The 21,069-nt window shown below is 47.7% G+C and overlaps 2 protein-coding genes across 3 annotated transcripts in view; one reads left to right on the top strand and one right to left on the bottom strand.

Moving 5' to 3' along the window:
• Positions 1-656: 656 nt before the first annotated feature.
• LOC138186238 (uncharacterized) lies at positions 657-6,811 on the top strand. The gene is made up of 3 exons (XM_069125867.1): positions 657-5,179; positions 6,094-6,297; positions 6,371-6,811. The coding sequence occupies exons 1-3, from the start codon at positions 4,967-4,969 to the stop codon at positions 6,578-6,580; spliced, it is 627 nt and encodes a 208-aa protein (XP_068981968.1). The 5' UTR covers positions 657-4,966; the 3' UTR covers positions 6,581-6,811.
• A 777-nt stretch (positions 6,812-7,588) lies between these two features.
• The window catches only part of LOC138186344 (kin of IRRE-like protein 1), a 256,576-nt gene continuing 243,095 nt past the window's right edge, over positions 7,589-21,069 (bottom strand). For both annotated transcript variants that reach the window (XM_069126144.1, XM_069126143.1), the window contains exons 13-14: positions 12,097-12,327; positions 7,589-11,186 (exon numbers count right to left, since the gene is read on the bottom strand). In XM_069126144.1, coding sequence (XP_068982245.1) covers positions 10,840-11,186; positions 12,097-12,327 — 578 coding nt within the window. In that variant the 3' untranslated portion in view covers positions 7,589-10,839. The remainder of the gene's footprint in view (positions 11,187-12,096; positions 12,328-21,069) is intronic.

Here is a 21,069-nt window from a genome sequence, read left to right as displayed (position 1 = left end):
TTCGTCTTGAGGTATCGCGCGTTTATCACGCGCGTTCTAAATAAACCGATGCTAACGATGCACCGGCGGAAAACCACGAGAACTTAATTCAGTATTTTATTCGAACGTTCTTCTTTCTTCTTTTCCTTTTGGACAACTCGACAAGCGTTCTTTTTACCGAAAGGAAGACATCGCGATTTTAAGCGCGTTTATACACACACTTATACAGACACTTATCGTAAGTTTACTTTTAGACGAAAACGACTATAGGTAGGGACGTTTTCCAAAGTATTCGCTGCACCGGGAAACTTATCGACGAGTTCCGTGTCTCGATAGTTCCACATATAGCTTAAATTATTCGCAGACTTCTCTTTTCACTCGGTCCATAACATGACGATGCAAGTTTCCAACCGAGAAAGAAGGTCAGTAGTACTTAACGCTTAATTTGTCGAGTAGTCACGAGGACCTGCACGATGTGATTAAACTTTCAACGATAGAAGGATCTCAGCCGCGTACAATGTCCGGCTCTTTTCAAAGTTCGCCCCATCGGCATATCCTAATCGGCCTGGACCGGCTTCTTTCCATCGCTTCTCCTTAACTGTATTCATACGGCAGCATGAATACGGACCAAATCGAAGAGAGAAAACGGTCGACGACTTGGAGAAATGTCGGTCGGTTCGAAACGACCACGGTACGGATTTGAGATCTTTGGAAGCGAACGTTGGTTCTCACAGCGTGCATGGAAATCGGTAACGAAGGACGTACTCGAGATTTCCGAGTAATTCCAATTTATGGCGTCGCGTTGTCGCAAATCATAAGCGCGGCCGGACGTTAGCGCGCACCGCTACGGAAACGCTTCACATAATGGTCGTTCGATCTTTGGATTACGATCCAACAGAAATGTTACATCGGTTCGTTCGATGTCCTTGCAAGTTACATTTTCCGCTCGATATACCTGTACTAGATGTTCTTCTCGCCAATCGATCTCCATAGAGATTTCCATGTATCGTCGTCTCTCTGGTAGATATTTTATTGCTGGTTGTAAACCGTGTATCGGTTGTACCGGTTCTAAGAGTTGTTCTCCAAAGGAATTCTTCTCTTTGTCGTCTCTCGAGCTTCTGCAGAAGGGGCGAATGTTGGTTCGTTCGGTGATACTGGTCGAAAGAATTCACGAATTGCGAATGAAACGGAAGATAATCTCCCAGCAAAGTAGAAAGGAAAACGTTGTTTCGTCGAGGACAGCCGCTGGACGAATCTATCGATTGTTGGGTGCTCCTTTCCTCGAACATTCTTGGCTAGCTAGGAGTAGAACGAATTGTTGGCGGAACGCCAGAAGGCCAAGCGAGAACGCTCGCCCAGGTGGAAGCAGAAGGTAGCGTAGTACCTCGAGCAAGATTCCGGGCAAAAAGTTAAGGGATAAAAAAAGAAAGCAGCGAAGGAGGGGAAAGAGCGGGGCGGGAGGTGGAACGGAGAGAGTAGACGACCACGAAATATTTGTCAATCGCAAAGCCAGGAAGACCGGTCGGGAAAGTCGATTTAACGCCCGTTAAGGAAGCAATTCCTTTAAGAAGGACGAACGACAGAGCAATGGTGGTGCGACCCGGGGATGCTCGACCTTCCTGGACTTACGACCTTTCACCGGAGAATCGCTTCCGTCCGCCATTATCGGCGGACGAATGGAACATCAATAACCAATTTCGTAAGACTAATATCGCGAAAATTAGTTTCCTGAGGTCCCTTTTCCTTCGTGCTTCGTTCCTTACACTCTCTCATTCTCTCTCTCTCTGCCTCTCTCTCTATCTATAGCTTCGTTAAAAGGTCTATGACCTACTCGCCGTTCATGCTTTTCTTAATGTCCAGCCATCGAGCGAAAGCGATCGTGAATCTCCCTTTATCGTCTCGCAATACCCGTTTCCGGCCATATTTTCCTTTTTTTATCGCGCACGCTCGCCGTCGCACCGAAGAAACGATAATATACCTTTTAATCCGTGTCACCCAGATTTACCCGGTGAAATATCTACCTGGACGAGTTCGAATTCCGCCTAAATGCTTTCTGAACGATCCTCTGAAAATCGGTCATTTCCACTTTCCTATGTTCGCGTTGTTCTACACGCCGTCTCTCGCCGAATCTTTTATTTTTCGCTTCTCGTCGATTTTTCGTCGACGAATTCGCGACAACAGCGGTCCTTCCTTCTCATCTGGATCGAAGACACGTATCCGAAAATTCTGACGAAAACGATTCTTCGAAAGGCTACTAGTCGATCGTGTTGAAAACTTTGCAGCGCGCTATCAAACGCGTCGATTAATTATTCACCTTGATAACGTCGGACGATGATCTTCTCAGAACTTTGTACTCGCAGTCGGTAAAAGTACATAGATATCTCTAGATAATTTTATTTTTCTTCGAGTAGCGCGCTTTGCCAGCAATTTCTTGAATTACACAGGGCTTCCACTTAATTATAAATTAATTGTTCGCCGAGTTATGGCTCGATTTTTACTTCTCTTTTCGACCTAATTACCAGAAGGCCTTGAAGAGCTCCGAAACTCACCCGTTCTTTCCCTTCGTACACCGGTTTTTCTCCGTCGTTTTTGCGTTCCGTTCCGGTTTCCCACCCTTTCTTGCCCTCGCGGTATCCAACTACCATTTCGCCAGTGTATCTCGAACTTCCCTTTAACGAGAAACCACTGTACCTTTCGTAACGTCACCTTTTTGCCCAGAATCATGGCGTTTCGATGTTTCTTTTCACAGCGAGGAAATTTCCAGGCCAACGAGGGTGCATTCGACCAGTGAATTTTCCGGTTTCTCCTTTGCGGCAAACGTCGATAGGCGTGTAAGAAGTCTCTTTTTCTCCCTCTCTGTCTCTCTGTCTCTCTGTCTCTCTATCTCCCCCTTTGCACGTGTTTCGTCGGCCGCATTAATTATTTTGTCGAAATTTACATTCGCCCCGGTGTAGTCGGTGGAATTCGGTGGAGAAAAGGAGGGTAACACGGTAACCGTTGGCGTGTCGAATTCACCAGCGCGATAGACAAGCAAAGCGATAGACAAAAGGTCGTGCTTATCGAGCAAATTTGATCAATCGGCAATTTCACTCGGTCTATCGGGGACGATATTTGACGCGATTCCGTCTCGATTTCTTTTTATCGATCCGGTATAAAGGCTATAAAACGAGATGCTGGGAATGTTAAAGTTGATTTATTAACGTTTGATTTATTTCCCAATCGATCGGAACGAATGCATTTACCCTGGCGAGGCAAGATAGCTGGGCTCACCAACCTGCGCCGCGATCAACCTTTTCATTTCGTACCCTCCTCTGCTTTCTCCTCTCTCATCCGCTTCTCCCATTCCCCCTTTCCCTTTCGTCGTTTTTTTTTCTTAACAAGAATTCCACCGTTTAAGTGCCATATTTTTCGTGCGAGCTGTAAGAGCGCCGGGTGTCTATTAATAAGCATATCAGACCGGTGGAATCTCGCGATAAAAGTGATGTATGTCGGTGGAATAACGGAGCATCGCGCCAAGAGCGGCTGATACAAACCGCTCGCAACCGCGAACAAATTTCCCACGAGTCGCTTTTTAACGGCCATCGGATGTCAAACGTCTCTTCCTTCGGTTACTCTTTTCCAACGCGCCACTATTTCAACGTCACGGACGTATTTATTACGCATCGTGGTAACGTTCGCGCGTCATTTTTCTCCGACTCGTAGACTTTTGCTCATTTTTCCAAGTAACGTAGCCGACGACGACGCGCCGCTTATCGCGCAACGCATACGCGTTCGTTCGGCGGGTTCCACTTCGCTGAAAAACGTTCGCGCGATAAAAATTGAAGCAAACGCGCGCGATCTCGGCGGAAGGAAGCGTCGTCGTTTAGAAAGACGGCCAGATAACCTGGTCGGATGCATAAATGTTTAGAATGTACGAACTCGTCGAATGCAAATTTTGCGACTTTTTCCAAAGATGTTGACGAATACGGAATCGCGAAGTTGCCGGTAGCTTGAGGCAACAGTAATGGAAGATCGGCGCGGTGGCGAAGCTGCAGTGGGAAACTCGGGAACGTTTCATCAAGCAACCGAGATCTCCTCTTACGGTGACCTATCCAGCTACCAGCTGCTATCTCCGCGTTCCTACTTGTAATCTCGCCTCCTTTATATCTTCTTTGTTATCAGCAGCCAGCGAAAGGAGGAAGAATCGAACGTGGATTTTGCGAACGAAACTTGACTGAGAGTCCTCCATACGTAACATCGTCGGTCTACTTCGTACACGTCGTGGTTTCTCTCTTTTCGTTCCTTCTTCGTCGTTCGAACTATAGAGATTCTCTTGTCGATGAGAATCGAACAGCTGAGCCTTCAGGGATTAAAATTTAATTTGCTTGTACGCGTCGTACGCTTGTGGCTTCGTCTCTGTGGAAAGTTGGTGGCGCGGATTCGACGATTAAAAAGATTCGTTTGGGAAAGTATGGTTCGCGTAGTTGGAGCGATCGGTATCGAGCTAAAGTTCGCGACGAATAGGAGGATTAGGAGGATCGTGAAGTTTCCGCTTATACGTCGGTCAAAATTCGTGCGACATGTACTGACAAAGAACACGACCAATACTTTTAGGAGCTTCGTATCACGTTCGGCGAACCGTCAAACAAAATTCTTCCGTGGTGTACAAAGGGAACGTTCCAAGTTTCCAGAGCCAACGACCTTCCTCCACAAATTCGTAACGTCGTAAGTTTCGAGGTTATGCGATGCAAAGTGAAGCCGACGAAATTTCGTAAGTTTGTAAACGGGCTCGTGGTAAATCGCACAGAAATCGCCGTGTTCGCGTTTGAGAAAAGATTGGCGCAACCTAAATTTTCCGCTGGCTGTTTCATAATCGCGCCACCACGAAGATTGGCCGAGTCTATCGAAGAACCTTTTGTCGTTCGGCTTCCCATTTCTGCCAGATCTCGCTCTTCGTCTCGATGAAGTATCGGAAGCAGGAGACTCGAATCGAAAACTGACAGCAACGATGAAGAGAGGAACGAGGTGTGTCGCGCAGACCATCAACTTGTCCAATCCGGAGACATGCGTAAGACCAAAGAGGATTCAAAAGCTCGTTCATGCGGACGTGATGCAGCCTTGTCCGAGCATAGTGGCTGGAGGCTCGTCTTATTGGACTCCGAGACCGGTGCCCATTAAAATCTGCACGCGGAAAGACATGCAAAGAACTTGTCCGCCAAAGGTGAACCAAATGATCGTTTCGTTGGGCGCACGGTTCAAAAGGCGGAAAGACGGTTGAACAGGAAGCGTACGTGGTCGAACAGAATATATTTATCGTTAATGAGATTCCGTTAGCGGGATCGAATCTCGATTCGTTAACAAGGCAGCTTTGGCGTTAAATCACGCGAACGCGTTCCCATGGCGCGAGTTCCACTCGTGTTCGCGCGATATACACGCGTCTAGGAAGCGACGAATGACGATGTATCGGCTCCTGTAGGAAACTGATTGGTCGATACCGTAGTTGCGTTTACCTGGAATTAGCTCGACGGTTCGGTGTACACAGGTATAGCGACGCGGATGAGTCTCTAATGGAGGAGGACAGTTTAGAGTTGGCGTACTTGTTAGGGACACGTACGTACGTGACCTCACGAGTCGAAAGCATCGTCGCGTTTAGCAGACTAGCAGACTCCAGGGTCCACTCGTTGAACAGAAAGCCGGATACTCTGGAGGGTTTCGTAAACGCGACAAATCTTTTCCTCTCTTTCACGGGCTTCTTTCCACGCCTGTTTCCATTTCCGTAGCTTCGCCGTGTATTTTGCTGCAATTCGAGGATTCGGTCGCGATACCCGCCAATACGAATAAACATAAACTCGTTTAGTTAGAAATATCAATGTTTCGTTTCGTAAGTAATTCCGAGTTTTGTTCGATTTTCCGCTCCACCTTCGATATTCGCTTGTATACCGTGTGCCGGCAAATAAGAATCCGGCTCTCTCGATTCTCAATGCAAATACAAAGATACGAAGGAAGGAATACCGCGCTTGTTCTTAAAAACTCTCAAATATTGATATTCTTTCGAGTCACGTACGCAAACTTGGTACTCTGTCCAAAGAGACGATACAGTCGCAAACCGTAGTAACGATATGTACGTTTGCGTAGCTCTGCGAGTGTCCGCAGAAGACATCGCCAAAGACGTCGGGTTACAAATTCTGTAACATTCTGCTCTTCCTCGTGAAAAGTAGCATCGCGGCTGGTCTCGTTTATTGGACGCATACCGAGGGCTTGTGGGGTAGCAGCGCCGACGTCGAGGACCTGTATCGTAGGATAATGGCTACGATCGTTCCCACTTTGGACGACAGAGAAGTAGTAACGCACGATGATACCAACGTTAATTTCTGCTTTTTCTCGATCCATGGAAATCGTTACGTTTTCACAGATCGAATTGCCTCGCATAAACGATTTCAAGAACACGATGATACAGAAGTACAACTGCGCCTTGTTTACCATAATGAACTGTATCGTGAGCGCGTCGACGATGCTGCGGAAGCAGCTTCAACGTATGTTGGTCGACGTCGAACCAGCCAAGGCCGAACCATCCAACGTCGAATCTTCCGACGATACGACAGATACCGAAGAGGAAAGTTAACACTTGCGCCATTGTTAAATCATACAAGACAAATCCCTTGTGTAGTGTTGTTTGCCCTCGTCTCGTGAGTTTAAGAAGTGCTAATGCACGAATAAATTCGTAAAACACTGGTTCTGCTCTATCATGGAGAATACGACTACTTGTGTCAAGAGGTGACTGCGACAACGGTGTTCAAGATGTTCATGCTGGTTTCGTCGAGGACGTTGGCAAAGATGTTCTCGAGATGTTGCTTCACGGTACGTACATAGAGATTCACGTAAGCACGCGAAATACGATACAAGGACAGATTAAAATTCCGTTCAGCTTGCTTCCATTTTTTCTCGGAACACCAGAGGGTACGCCAGGGATTTCTCACGGTAGTTGCATTTTAAGCGATTTTTATGGTACCTCTTGCTATCGTTGTAAAATTTCAGGCTTCTTTCCAGTCGGTATTTTACCCGGTTCGAATTTATTCTCGCGACAGAACTAAGAATTCTATGGGTTTGAACGCGTGGCGCGAATAACATTGAAAAATACCTCGGAAACGAACTCTTAATCGAAGAAGGATCAGCCGCGAATCGGCAAATTCGATCTCGTCCACCCCAATCCCTGATTTTCAAGTTCAATTTTTCTTTCCGCTCCCTCTTTTATAAATTTCGGATTATGCTAAATGAGGCTTTAACGGTCTCCGGAGATCATTTGGCATCGTTCGATCGGCTGAATTTGTTCGCGAACCGAGGGGATCCGCGTCTCCCATCTCCTTTCATTGAATCGACAATCTCGATGGAGAATTCTCTTCAGCGAAGTAGTATGCTTCGTTAATTCGGAAATGTAGCTCCCTACGAAAAGCGGATATATCCTATCTATGTGTGCAGCGATCGCTGTTTAAACGGTCGCTTTCGTTTCGCTATCTTTCCCTTCCAAGTTCAAAGATGCATCTTTTTAATAAATCAAGCGTAATCGAAGTCGGAGGAATATCAGAGAGAGTCGGGATAGTCCTGTGGGAGGGTGATTCAAAGCACGATTCAGTTCGGACAGTTAAACAGTTTATTCAGATCGAAACTTTATGTAATATATACATACGAGTTAGTAGACGATATGCAGTTCTGATATGAAATCACCTATACAGTGAACTTAAAATATAATCGATTTACACGGACCTCGCATCATGCTGATTATGTACATTCGTTAGTCTCTAATTTTCGTTTTCGTGTTCGATCGAATCGCTTGCACCAGGTCAGCGGCGCATCGTTTCCTCGCGTGCCAAGAATTTTCCTATCGATGTTGTCAGAACGTTTGCCGGAAAAAGAGCAGCCATATAGAAAAGAAGAACGGCCAAAAAGAAGAGGAAAAATCTGAATTATATTCTTCATCTTTCCCTCGAGGAGAAACGAAACGTTTGAGCGTACAGGAATCGATGTAGATTCTCGGCTTGTGCGTGCGTTATACCGAAAATTGATTCTCGCCAGATCGACAGCCGGATACGTTTAGGTTAAATGTTCGTGGACGTGAAAGAAAAAAGTGTGATCGCGTCGATCAGGTCGCTGGTTTCCACGCGGGAACGTAGCAATTTCGTTGGCAGTGCGACGACGATCGACCGTAACGATGATTTTTCGAGGGTTCGATAGAAAAAGATGTTCGATCCGATTCCCGAAGCGCGGCTAATTCTATGTTTGCGGCGAGGATAGCGTTTACTCTAATTAACAAAGATCGTTGTTCGTCGAGCGTTTTGGGAAATAACGACCTGTCAACCTGTCACTCGAACAGAAATCGACGAGTCCCATCGAACGACGATACAGGTCGCGTCGTTGCGAATCGCCTCGATTTCCTGGCACACCGGCGTTTCTTACTCATCGTCAGTCGGATTATACCTTCCATTTAACTCGCACCCTCGAACATCGAAATTACCGACGACGTTTGTGCGATCGTCCTCGAGCACGGTTCCCACGCAGGGCAAATTCTTCAACGATACATACTTATGTACAACGATACGACATTAACTAACGAGCAACGACTTTTAGTTACCTTTTTTTTTGGATTCTTTCATTATCCCTTTTTTTTCTCATTTAATACATCGAAAAAAAAAGAACACTCGACATTTGGTTCGACGTTACTAATCATTTGGATCGCGTAATCGATTCGCGATGCGTCACGCATTACGATAACTTAACGTTTATTTCTTTTTCGCTCGTTTTCTTCTCTTCGTTACACGTTCAAAGTAGAAACCGCATACCTCGAGCGAGAGTCTTGGACGAAGTTGGCGTTACTTCATTCTCTTAGGAATATACTTTGTCACTTTTTACTCCTAGTTTCGCCGTCAAGCTTCATGACTTCGTCGCAAAGTGTCACGTGGAAGCCCGGTTTTTCTGACCTTACAAATTCAATTTTTCACCCGAGTATAAAGACTCCTCGAGTCTCTCCGCTACTCCGTTATTCTTCTCCCGTTCGTTAAGAGAATCGAATGAAATTAGGAGAACAGTCGGACGGCTGCGACTTCTCGATAGAACAATGCACGCGGTAAATTTTCATTCTCCGATCGTTGTGCCTACACGTGCGTGTATATTTACAAGAGTGTTCCACTCACGTCGGAAATTAGGCTAAACGCGAAAAGGAACGTCCACGTCGACGATGGATGAAAATTTGGAAACTTCGTATCACAGCTACGATCGAGTACGATCGAACAAAAAGTTCTTCGTTTTCCTAAAAAACCGCGTCTCCTCGCCGTAAACCGTCTCGTTTGCCAGCTCGCGCACGCCAAACTATCTCGTCTCCGACTGTTCTCCTCAATTTCCACTGGATTCGTCGCGATACAGTTACAAACACCTCGAGTTTCTATTCTCGATCGCATCACTTATTGTCGATTCTTGCTTAACGCATTTTATCCTCTCCGCTAGGAAGAGAAAGCGATTTTCGTTGAATCAAACGTCGTCCCTAATTCCAGCGAATGTTAAAATCGCGTTCCGCTCGTACGAGATTTCGTGAGAATGCGAGAGATAAAAAAGAAACGAAAGAAAGAGAAGGACGACCACAGGAAAAATAATCGAAAGGAAATGCCGACGACGTTGCAACGTATAAAATGGTGTTTCGTACAAACTACTTCCGCCCCGAATATGTTTTCCGTCGTTGAAACTGATTGATCAGCCTCGATACCGCGCATCACGCCTCTTCCTTCTTGCAACTCGGCGAAGTAACATCGCGTTATCTTTCCATTCCTCCGCGTCTTCCTCTCCTCTTCCCTCTCCCCTGATTTCCATCGTATATTCTCGCCCAGTTCCTCCATCCATCTTCATTCCGAGCAACCGGAAGAGGGGTTGTACGAGAACCTTTTATCTTTTCTCGCGTTTCTCGGCCTAATGCCTCGATGTCTGGAGAATTCGATTGGTAGGCTGAGACGTGGGTTTATTTACCCCCATTTCGATTCTTCGGCGTCGATTGCCAGCGCCGCCGGCTACCAGTGCAATCGCTTCGAAGCGCGTTTAATACCTTGGGCTGGCAGTCGGATACAAAGTCGAACGTGGTTCTCGGGTAGAAAGTTGCGTTTCCTCGATACGTTACTCGAGACTGCCACTTTGGCGAACGGTGGTCCGGTCGTACGGCGTGTCCGGGAGGCGAAGTCACGTAGCGAGAAAGAAATATGCGAGAAGACAGCGTCGAAGATGGTTGGACTCGGAGTCTGGCGACGGAAACAGGGATAGGAGAAAGTTGCGCCGACGTTCGAAGACAGAGGAAGACTACTTGGGAACATCTTGCCCAGGTGGAAAACTCAGGAGCGCAAGTTTTCACCTAACTCTTTTCCAGTTCGATTCTTCTTCTTCTTTTCTTTCAGTTCCGTTCCTTTCTTCGTCCGTTTCTTCCCGAGAGGAAAAAAAGAGAAAAGAACAAATTTTGCCCGACTATCGAGAAAACGTTTACAAAACAATTTTGGCGGATACCTTCTCGCGATTGGAAAGTTTTCCCGACAAATCTAAGCTCGCGTCGCACATTCGCCTTTCTATCCATCGCTTATCCAGTCGACGATCTCCGTTAGCTTAGCGGCTGTTGTTCCGTTGCTCGCAACGACACGGCGGATTGTCTTTATGCCGCTTCGTACGATGTCTAATCGTTTCGCAAGACGAGTCGTGAAAGCGTTCGTTCGCTGCGTACGATATCGATCATCGAACATCTTGATGGTCAGTGTCCAGCCGTGCAGCGCTACGAACGAGCCGAAATTTTCGGCAAGGGACCTCTGTTCGTGTCGGTGAACGCGATACACGGGCGCAGAAGGCGACGAACAACGAGGTCTAGACGCAGCTCTCCGGAAGCCTGTTGGCCATCAGTCGTCTCTTGATCGCCTCGCCGTCCAAGCACTCGCCAGCGACGACAACGCCTTGTCCGGCTCCGACGACGACGACACCTTGGCTGCCACCGAGTGTCACGCCGCCCTGTCCACCGCCCATCATCACTCCCGTCATGGGCATGCTCTGTAAACTCGGTATCGTGCTTCTCGATGGTAACCTCAGCTCCGTCGGTCTTCCGCTGAATTTGTGGCAGAGTTCGTCTATGCTTGGCGTAGGTCCGGGTGTGACCCAATGTCCCGGGGGATATCCGCCTGGATAACTCGGTGGGCTCACTTCTACCAGGTTTCCTTCTGCAACATCGAACCGGAGATGATTCTTTTGGGATTCGTTCGAAACGATATGAAGCGCCCCGTGACAATTAGCCACGTGGTTCTCCTCGCCTTCTCTTTTCACTTTTGCCCTATCGGATTGTAACGTGCCGTTTCCTACGCAACCCTCGTGTACGTACCATCTTACGGAATGACCAACGTTCTTGGCTCGATGAAAGCGAGAAATCTATTTTACGTCGTCAAACCGTTGCATTTCATTTCTTATTAACATTCTAGTCGCGTTAAACGAGTTGCTGCTTTCCCGCATACACTTTTGATAGTTTCCCGTTATCGAGTTTAACGCCTGTTAATGGCTGGACTCGCCGAACAAGTGTTTCCCCGGAGGCGATATTTTAAGTAAGTTTTTGTATTTAAATTCGTGTCTCGTAACCAATTCCAAGTCGATGTAGGAGAAACGTAGACGGAAATTAGTGGGAGATGTTTGTCCCGCGAGCACGTACCACCGCGGTAAGCGAATTCTAGAAAGCGATAGGAACTGCGCGGCCGATCGCACGAATCGATCGCAATCGCGGACTGGCCGAGCAAATGGAAAATGTTTTTGGAAAATATTTGGCGTTTTGGTTCGATCTCTTTTGTTGGGGATGAAATACCGCCGGCGCCGTGGCGCTCGGCAACCGTGTAAGCCGCGGTAATTTAATAAAATCTATACACGCTGCTATTACAAATCGCGGCGATGCTCGTAACCCACGCAATTAGATTAACTGCGCGTTGCGAGAACGTTTCCTGGCCATTATTTGAAAATGCAGAGCGGCGCGGCGCAGCGTGGCACGGTCATCGATCGTTCGCACGACCGCCGATCGGTAGCGTACCCGCTTTGCCAGCGACGAAGCCGCTTTCGAAGCTTCGTGTTTGCAAATCTTCAGAAACTCACCGAATTTATTTGGGATGACGTCGGGGTCGGTTTCCACGGTTTGCTGAGGATTTTGCAGAGGATACTGTTGCGGCGGTAGTTCGCTGAGTTCCGCCGGTTTTTCGTGTCGAGGTTTCGACACTCGTTCGCGGCGTACGCGCACCACCACCACAAGAATGATGAGGACCAGCGTGACCAAAGCTCCGACCACCACACCGATCAGCGGCGACAGCACGATCCCAGCGTCTTGTCCTTGAACAGAGGCGTAAATCGAAGGTAGTTAGCGGAACGATGCGTCAAGTGTAGCGGGGCTTGGACGGGAAACGCGGTAGCTGCCAGCGTGCGTTTAAACGACCTACGTAATTAACAAATTCCGCGTTGCCGCCGTTTCAGTCGGGGCTCGATGAAATTTACGAGGAAACTGGGGATTGACAAATGAACAACGGTAATTTATTTAATATTATCGCGGCTATAATTAAACGACGCATAGACCTTGTAATAATAGCGCGATCGTTGCTCGAATCGCAGCGAATGAATCGTAATATATCCATACATTAATAAACAGGTAACCGCAGGACGCTGGAAACTGCGCGACAATAATCATTATGAAACGGTAGACAAGCTTTTCGAAGGACGATCAAACGTTGTCCAGCGATGGTGTTGTAATCTGACGCGATCCGTTAATTTCCTTCGTGGTAATCGGATACGCGAATTTTCCTCTAATCGTCGCTACGTTTCTTTTGCTTCGCTTTCGCGAAAACCTCTTTCGACACTTTTCTAACGGAGACCCGTTAGAAAATCTGCGAATTAACTTGATGGCGATGGACGACGAAAAATTTATACCCGGAAATCGAAAAGCTGTTACAGCAAGCGGCCGAGGAATATTTTACGAGTTTCGTTCGTTACGGTTTTCTTAATTGCACGAGTTATCGGGAAACTGTTGTCACTGAGAAACTTCAATTAGAAAGACGCTTTACTTAAAACCATTCGTCGGGTAGCAAGATCCGTGTGATTACCTAATTAAACGAAGTGTCCCATCAAGAGGGACTTTGTCCTTCTCTTTTTTCCTCGCCATTCTTACCGATTCCCTCTGGTTGAATATATTCGTCAAAAATGATCGTGGACAAAATTCCGTATCTTTTCTGCGGTTCCATCGGAATCGAAATCTATCGCGAAAACAGCGGAAGAAGCAAAACGCGAACACCGAGGCAAAGATCGTTTTACGGATCTTTCTGGTTACTTACTATCTTCCATTTTTCCCCTCGTACTCGTCGCGCTAAACCGTACAAACAAGTCGGAGAAAACAGGCTGTGCAAACGGCTTTTCCTGAAATTTAGCTGGCTGCCGACTCGATTCAAATGTTTGTTCGCTAAAAATTAGAGAAAAAGATTCTTTTCGAGAAGCAGCCTGCTACCGGTATCAGCCAACCAAGCTTGGCCTCATCTTACGACGAAGTAAACCGTTGTTACGTAAGTCACGTTTCTCTTGGAATAGCCGAAGAACGAGACAACGAGCAACATCGATATTCGAGATTGAAACTGGAGACCATATCGCGGCAGAGTAGGTTCATTCGCCAGAATGAAAGAGAACGAGGAATCTTGCAGGCTAATTCTTGGTTCGCGTTCGAGTTGGTCGGTTTCTCGCACGTGACGTTTTAGTCGATAGTGGCCGAGCGTGGGAACTGGCCTGCTGTTTTCCTCGGATAATTAACAAAACTGTATTCTTCGAGCGCGGCTTGGCCAGCTGTGTTCCACTGTACGGTAAGTGGGACAGAGCGTTGGCACGCTCGTTAGCCTCTCGTGACGAACGTTTTTAATTCTTAACTCGCGAAGAGCATCTACGTACCTACGTGTGCGCTTGCATTGTACCGATACCTTCGTCACCGCTATCCACCACACCACCGCTATCGTCGTTGCTGTCGACCTTGGAAACGCGCCGCATTGGCTAAAGTTCCACGCCAGATCGTCGGATAACCAGGCATCCAGATCGGCGAATATCCTCGCTGCCGTGGATTCCGAATATTTCGGCGACGATCGTAGCTTCTGCCTCCAGAGTGAAACTTTCTCCACGAAGGGTAAGAAAAGCTTGAAAGGCTTTCGTCGTATGGGGAAAAGACTGGGTGGAAATTGCGCGCGAGGCAGCGCGCGGGAATGAAAATCGGACGATATACACGTTATGCATAATACGGGTACATTTATGCGTGTAAATAGATTGCAGCGCGCGCGCGTGTGTGTGTATGTGTGCGTACACCTATGCACGGGAAGATACTTTGGCAGGACGCGTAATGCTCGTAAAACCCAAGGTTTAATCAGCCACCCTAGGTATTCGCGTTTCTCTAGCACCTAACTCGAGGAAGGCTACGCTACGAAGGGTACGCGCGACGTTCTAACGTTCGACGTTCACCTTTCCGTTTATTCGGTGGATCGGCACGTGGATCCTTACCGACTATTCGCAAAATCTGGAAACACGCGGTGGAAATCGACGTGAAACAGGTTGCGCGTAACAGCAGAGAACGAAACACGGTTATTGCACTTATCGGGTCGCACTCGTAAAGGTTGCTGCGTTTTATTGGCAATGCCATTGCGCGCTATCTTCGCTTTGAATCCCGCGCTTAGATCCGCGAATAGACCGTATACGACGATCTTGCGAGTCTCGAAGGACGTTCGAGGAATATATGAGCGCGCGCGGTTGAGCGACAGAAAAGTGCTTGGCGTGGACGTAAAAGCTCTCGTAAAGCCATCGAATCGCACGATCTAAGACGGTTCTAGACTCTACATTTGGTAGGAAGTTGCGTGGAAAGAGGTCGATTCTCTCGATAAATCGTAGAATTACGCGAGTCCTTTCGAACGGGCTGTTTATTTCGGCAACCATTAAAGACGAATCCTCTGTGCTGTCTGGTTTCGCGCGAAATTGACATACAGTTCTTTCCGAAGACTCGACGATATTTCAAACGGCATGGCGCGTTGCAACTTCCCTCTCGGCAGATGCCGGTAATTGCATCGTTACGATAATTTCTCGGATCAATTACGGCGACTTACCGTAGACGGCTGTCACGGTCGCTCACGATCGTATATTCTTCGAAAGCGTCGACGGATTCTCGTTAAAGTTGTACGGCGGAAGCTCTGTTCCCTTGGAACAACGAGGAAATATATTTCTCGCGGCACGTTTCAGGACGCGGTATTCACCTAAATCACGCGGATAGTTCGCCAGCTTTTCTCTTCCCTTGCCTGGCCCTCCGATTCTTTGCCGACCCTTTCCTTCCCTTCCCTTTCGCGTTCTTTCCATCCGCGTTAACGTCCGCGGCTACAATTTTTTAATCAATTACTAGTTTTTAGCAGATTGCAGGTTCTTTCTTGTCCGGGAAATGGGCACAGTTTGCGATCGTATACCCTCCTAAGCCTCGACAATGTCTCGTAAAAGTTGCAATGGAAGTTTAATCGAGTTCCACGCGAAGAAACGTCTGGTGCCGGGGTACTAAAGATAAACCGGTCCTTATACCGTCGATCCTCGAGAATGGTCTAACGGGATTCTCGAAGAGAGCCAACAGGGGGAATCGCATATCCCAACGGGCTCTCGAACTCGGAGTTCATCGAAGTTTAGATCGCTAATCGGTCTTAACGCGGGTTCGCCAAGATTTTCACTGCTACGTACTTCAGCTAAAATCGGGAAAAAATTCCTTCTGCCACGGCGAGGTCGCAAAATCACGCTTCGATAAAGATTCGATTTCCTCGAAACTCCGCGTTCCTCTTTTATAATCCGTCCGGCGAACACGCGACGTTTCCAGCAATTCGCCAAAAAAGTAGCCCTTTTTCTTTTCCCCTTGTCTTTTTTCTTCTTTTCTTCTAACGAGAAACGTAAAAGATTCGAGCGACGTTTCAACGAACGTTACAATTACACGAACGACGGAAAAGCCAGAATGGTACGAAAGGAGAAAGTCATTGGAGAAGTTTCAGTCATGCGTCGACTGGATATCGGGCTGCAAGTAAGACGGAGCTTCGATGTCATACGGCCGACTAAGTCACCAAAAAGCCCGGCTTAGCCAGAGCCAGATCTAACTTTGGCTCACTTGGATTAATTTCAACGTAAAGCTAACCCCGAATCGATGTTGTGCTGTCGGTTCTCCGACTAAGGCGACTTACGTGTCCCAGTTCAGCCGTTTTCAATTAATGAAACGCGCACGCGAATCTCTTTCGGCTCCGTGACCGATCGCTTTCGACCCGGATTACCACGGAAACGCGACCACCGTCCGTTCTGAAAATTATTCCATTCGCCGCGCGAACACATTAAAAGGATTTCCAAGCACGTATACCATCCACGATATTACTTTGGATTTTCTCGTTCAAGACACGATTCGTTTCAACCGTGGAAATACCTTTGCCATCCGGTCGGCCTTCTGCCTGTTTCTCCCGTTTTCTTACTTCCTTAGCCGTGTTTAGCGTATAGATTCTCCGATTGAAACGGAATAAATCTCAAGTCGATGTTCGCAGCTGCCTGCGAATCTCCTCGAAGGTTAATCCCTTTTGCGAGGTACGCGATTCTCCTGGATGCTAATACGGCTACGGTCAAGTAGCCACGTCGATGGTGGTTTGGTATCCTCTTAATTGCGTTCAGCCGGAACAGTCTCGAGAGTTCGTCACTGATTACTCCCTCTATGTCCCACTCTCTTCACCCTCCTCTCTGCCTCTTTACCTTCCCTTCCATCTGCGCGTCGCCGCCCTTTCCCTTCGCATATGTACACACCAGAAATCGTATGCTCATGTGCAACAATAGAAAGCCATGTGTACGTAGGTGAAATCGAGGAGCAATTACCGGCGCAATCTCGCAACCTGAAGAGGATTGCCCCACAGAGAGAAACCGAAGAGAAGAACGGTTAGGGAGGAACGAGAGAGAGAGAGAGAGTGAGAGAGAGAGAGGAAGGTGGGAGGAGTAGCAAAAGGACGAAGCCAAGGGCAATGTAGTCGCCGATCTTGAGATTCTCGTTCATAATAAACGCTTATCGAGGGGATTGGCCGATCTTCGGAGGCTCGAAAGGCTTAAAGCCAAGTACCCTAATCTCAATTATAGTACGATCCAGTAGGAATGCCACTAGTGTCGATGGAACCCTTTCTCTAATCCGATGTTACCGTTCCACCCTTCCTCTCCTCTTCCTGGTCATTCCCACCCCCTCTCATCCTCCGATTTCGCTTTAATTCGAATACCCGCGGGCCATCGGTTTCGCTAAAATTATTCCTACGAATAGCAGCTTGCAACGTTACCTTGTCTCTCTGCGTTACTCCACCGTTACCGGATATCCGAATTACGTTTCCACTTGTTCTTGACAACGCGGTATATTCCAAAGTTGCAACGACTCGCCGAATTACTTTGGTCGGTGCAGGCCGATCTAGTCCGATCTAGCACGTTCAGCTTCTCGATAGCGTTTTCTCGATTTCTGTAGACGCTTATCGGACGCGGATCGGTGATCGAAACGCGTCGCGTCGGAATAACTTGGTCGCGAAAACGCAAAAGGTTTCGCGTGTTGGCGGACTGTACTTACACGCGCGTAGAAGGAGGAAATTTCATGGCTCGCGATAATCTGATTCGGAATTCGGTGCAGCTGACGCCTTTCAGCCTTAGCCGCGATACCGTTCGACGAGACGAGATTTCGCGAGGAAGCGGCGCGAATACGCGGAGTTCGATTTGCCTGTAATTTCTCTTTCGAAGTAGGCGAACAGCGGCGACGGTTTCTCGAAATTAAGGAGGATTCGGTGAGTGGCGCAGATAGGCGACGTCGGTGGTACGCGTCAACGTCACCGCTGTTTCCTCCCCTATAATGCTATCGCTTCCTTCGCCACGAATTATGTATTTCGTCGTTTTGTGATGGGCAAATTTCACGGGCTTTCGATTCTCGGGCCACTTTCATCAAACGCGTTGATAATTCTATCCCAGTTTCAAACTCTGGGACGTCTCTCGCAGCTTTTCGACGCGTACAGTTTAACGGTGTGTAGCATAAACCACCGTAGTTGGACATTTCCGCGGCTTTGATCGGTCTACACGGTCTCGTACCAGGGAGAAAGAGGAAGAGAGATAGATAGAGAGCAGAACTTTCAACGGAAGTAAGGTACGCTCTCGACTGCTGACGACGACGACGACGACGATAGCCGAACAAAGGCCAGTCTTAGCCCGAGAGAACGTTATCATGTGTCGCGGTATTACGCGGCAGCGGTGTAAAGATTTCGGTTGAAAAGCAGGCAATGGTCGTCGGTCGTATAATCACGAATAGTCGTTTCCGCTTAATTCCGGATAGTATTTAGAGACGAGCTTAAACTCGAGAATGGGTCGTTATGATACTTCCGGCAACATTACCTGTTACGAATGGCGGCGACCGTGGCGCTAGCCAAAACCGTTTGAGGAATTTCCACGGCTACCATTTTCTGGCCACCGGCGAAATTGTTGGATAACTCGTGCGCGCGCCAGCTTGATATAAACTCCGCTTGGAATATATTACGCCGCAGAGAATATTTCTTAAGGACTTAACGATGTGACTCGTACGGCGATAATAATCGTTTTCCTTCCGACAGGACTTTACTCCGCCGCTTTAATAGAATTTAAAGCGGTCTTTCTTCTTCCACGAACGACGATTTCCCGTTTAAAGCGGTTACCGCACTGCAAAGAAAATTCATAATGCCGTCGCTAGAGTCTGCGTTACTTCGATCAAAACGATGGCAAACACGAACGAAAACGAACGAATGCGACAATAGCGTTAAAGTAATTTATACCGCTGACGCGATCCTCGCGAATCGTTTTTAACGATGGATCGATAGATCCTCGGAGCTGGATTTTAAGACACAGCCCAGCGAAAGCCGACAAAACCTAAGACGAGGCTGGATTTGTGGTTCAGACACGTTCTCTCGCCAATCAGCACGCGTTGCATCGTCCGCCGACCTTTCACGATTTACGATGCTTTCCGTTTCACGAATTTACAGCCAATCGAGCCTCCTCTGGACGAGCAAAGACTTTTTACCGTTCCAGATCTCGCAATTATAGCTGGAATTGAATTAGAGTAGCCCAACGTGCCTTTTCGCGGATCAAAATTTTCCTCTCTACGATTCGCCGATCGATCCTCGTGTATGAAAAGCTGCGCGTGATTCTCCATCTGCGTTTCCTAGATCGATCGATCTCTGAGATGATCGATAGCTACGATGCGCGTTGCGGATGCAACGGAAACGCGCGTCGATTCGATCGTCCTTTAATTGACGTTACGTGCGAGGACGTCAGGCGTGGTATCGGCATTTACGCGCGATGAGTTACATCGAGATCCGTTTGACGAGGGTCCGATCGCGTTAACGAAACGCGTAAACGCACGAAGCAGCACGACTTAAGCAGTACGCGCGAATTAGACAGTTGGAAAGGAACTGTCATCTCGCTGCATTGTTCATCGAGACACGCGACGCACTTGTTTAACATCCGCGTGCCACAAATTACGTCGATTTCTCTGGTTCGCATCGATCTCTTCCCCGTCGTCACCCTGCGTCCGGAATCGCGAAATTCAATTTCCTCGTCGTGCTTCGCGACCAATTGCTGGCTCGTCTACCGCTTACCACCATCGAAGAAACACGGTATATAGAATTTCGAAGAACGAATTCCATTCAATTTCGTAGGTGTTTACTCGCGAGAAACGCGATCTGTTTGAGTTTCCACCTTACCAGGTATCTTTGATTCCGCGAGATCGGTTATATCAATAAAAATGCGAAACAGAGCTTTATAAGGAGCGTGGGTCTCCTGTCTCGCAAAATATCACGTTTGGATCTTGAAAGAAAATTCTTACCACTTTGCCGATTTAAATATTAACTCGCGGGTTAACGAGATATTCGTTGAAAATAATCGACGCGGAAACGTTTATGGCTCTTTGCACGTGAAAGCTACTCTTCGTTCGCGCAACCTCGAGTTTTCCAATCTTCCAACTGAGACACGTTAATCGCGAGTTTCGCGATGCGATTTTTTTTTCACTCGATTCGTCGGAGTCGGGGGTTTGGGAGGGACAACGATCGAAGAAAGAGGCAATGATCGCCGTTAATACGGCTCGACTGTGCGGGGAGAAAGAGCGGCGTTCTTTAATCGAAGGATAAAAATAAGTTGACAAGGAGGCGTGGTGGGACGGAAAAAAGCGGGCTCGGTGGGTGAAAAAACCGGCGAAGCGAGCGAGCTTTCGGCTGACGTCTGACGAGAGGCGGGCCGGAAGACGGAAGATCGGAAGTAAGCGACGAGGGAAACGGGCAGGATGAAAGAGGGATGAAGAGAGAAACGACGACGGGGGTAAACAGAGCTAAGTGAAGTTAACGACGGAGCAAGAAGAGCGGCAAAAATGACCCCGGGAAAATTACCGCACGCGAAACGGTTTAATGTCCAAAAAGATGAGCGAACCAGGAACGTAAAGACGGGGACACGCGAGCAAGACGAAAGGAGAGAAGGTGCAGCCGCTTAATGACCATCCTGTACGTTCGTATCTCTTCTGGATAGCCTCTTCTCTTTCTGTTTTCGCTCTCTCCTCTTCCTGTTTCTCCCTTTCTCCGTCTTTTCCTCTCTTTTCCACCCTTTCCAGTCTTATCTTCTGTTTCTTTTTTTCTCCCTGACTTCTGTACGGTTCCGTCGGTGGGTGCCGTTGGGACCATTATCTGTAATTGCTTTCCTTAATTCGATGCTCGTTGCTCTGCGTAAATGCGAATGGGAGAAAAAAAATTCTTCCAACGCACTGGGGAAAACAGTTAACCAATGTTGGAGAAAAAAGAACACGAACGCCGATCGAGTCGAGAGTTTCGCGACCGATCCGATTAAATTTCTGTCCCGATGCGTTACCGACGCACCCGTGAAATATGAAATCGATTCGAATAGGAACGTAACGTTGAAATCGGAGAAGAAAGGTCGTCGAGCTATTTAAATGCCGCAAGTTTCTGACTAATGTCTTAATTACGCGCTAATCGACTTTGGAGTTGGCTTGTCGGGCTGTCGGTCGTTTTA

Source organism: Bombus flavifrons, chromosome 13 (assembly GCF_040668555.2).
Source record: "Bombus flavifrons isolate JBK064 chromosome 13, iyBomFlav1_principal, whole genome shotgun sequence".
Classification (NCBI taxonomy): Eukaryota; Metazoa; Arthropoda; class Insecta; order Hymenoptera; family Apidae; genus Bombus; species Bombus flavifrons.
Note: the sequence above shows the minus strand (reverse complement) of the source record. Positions and strands in the feature narration are given on the sequence as shown.

Coding starts and splice junctions, on each gene's coding strand:
- LOC138186238 (XM_069125867.1), top strand. CDS start 4,967: ATGAAGAGAGGAACGAGGTGTGTCGCGCAGACCATCAACTTGTCCAAT. Junction 5,180..6,093: donor AAAGAACTTGTCCGCCAAAG/GTGAACCAAATG, acceptor ACGTTTGCGTAG/CTCTGCGAGTGTCCGCAGAA. Junction 6,298..6,370: donor CCACTTTGGACGACAGAGAA/GTAGTAACGCAC, acceptor ACGTTTTCACAG/ATCGAATTGCCTCGCATAAA.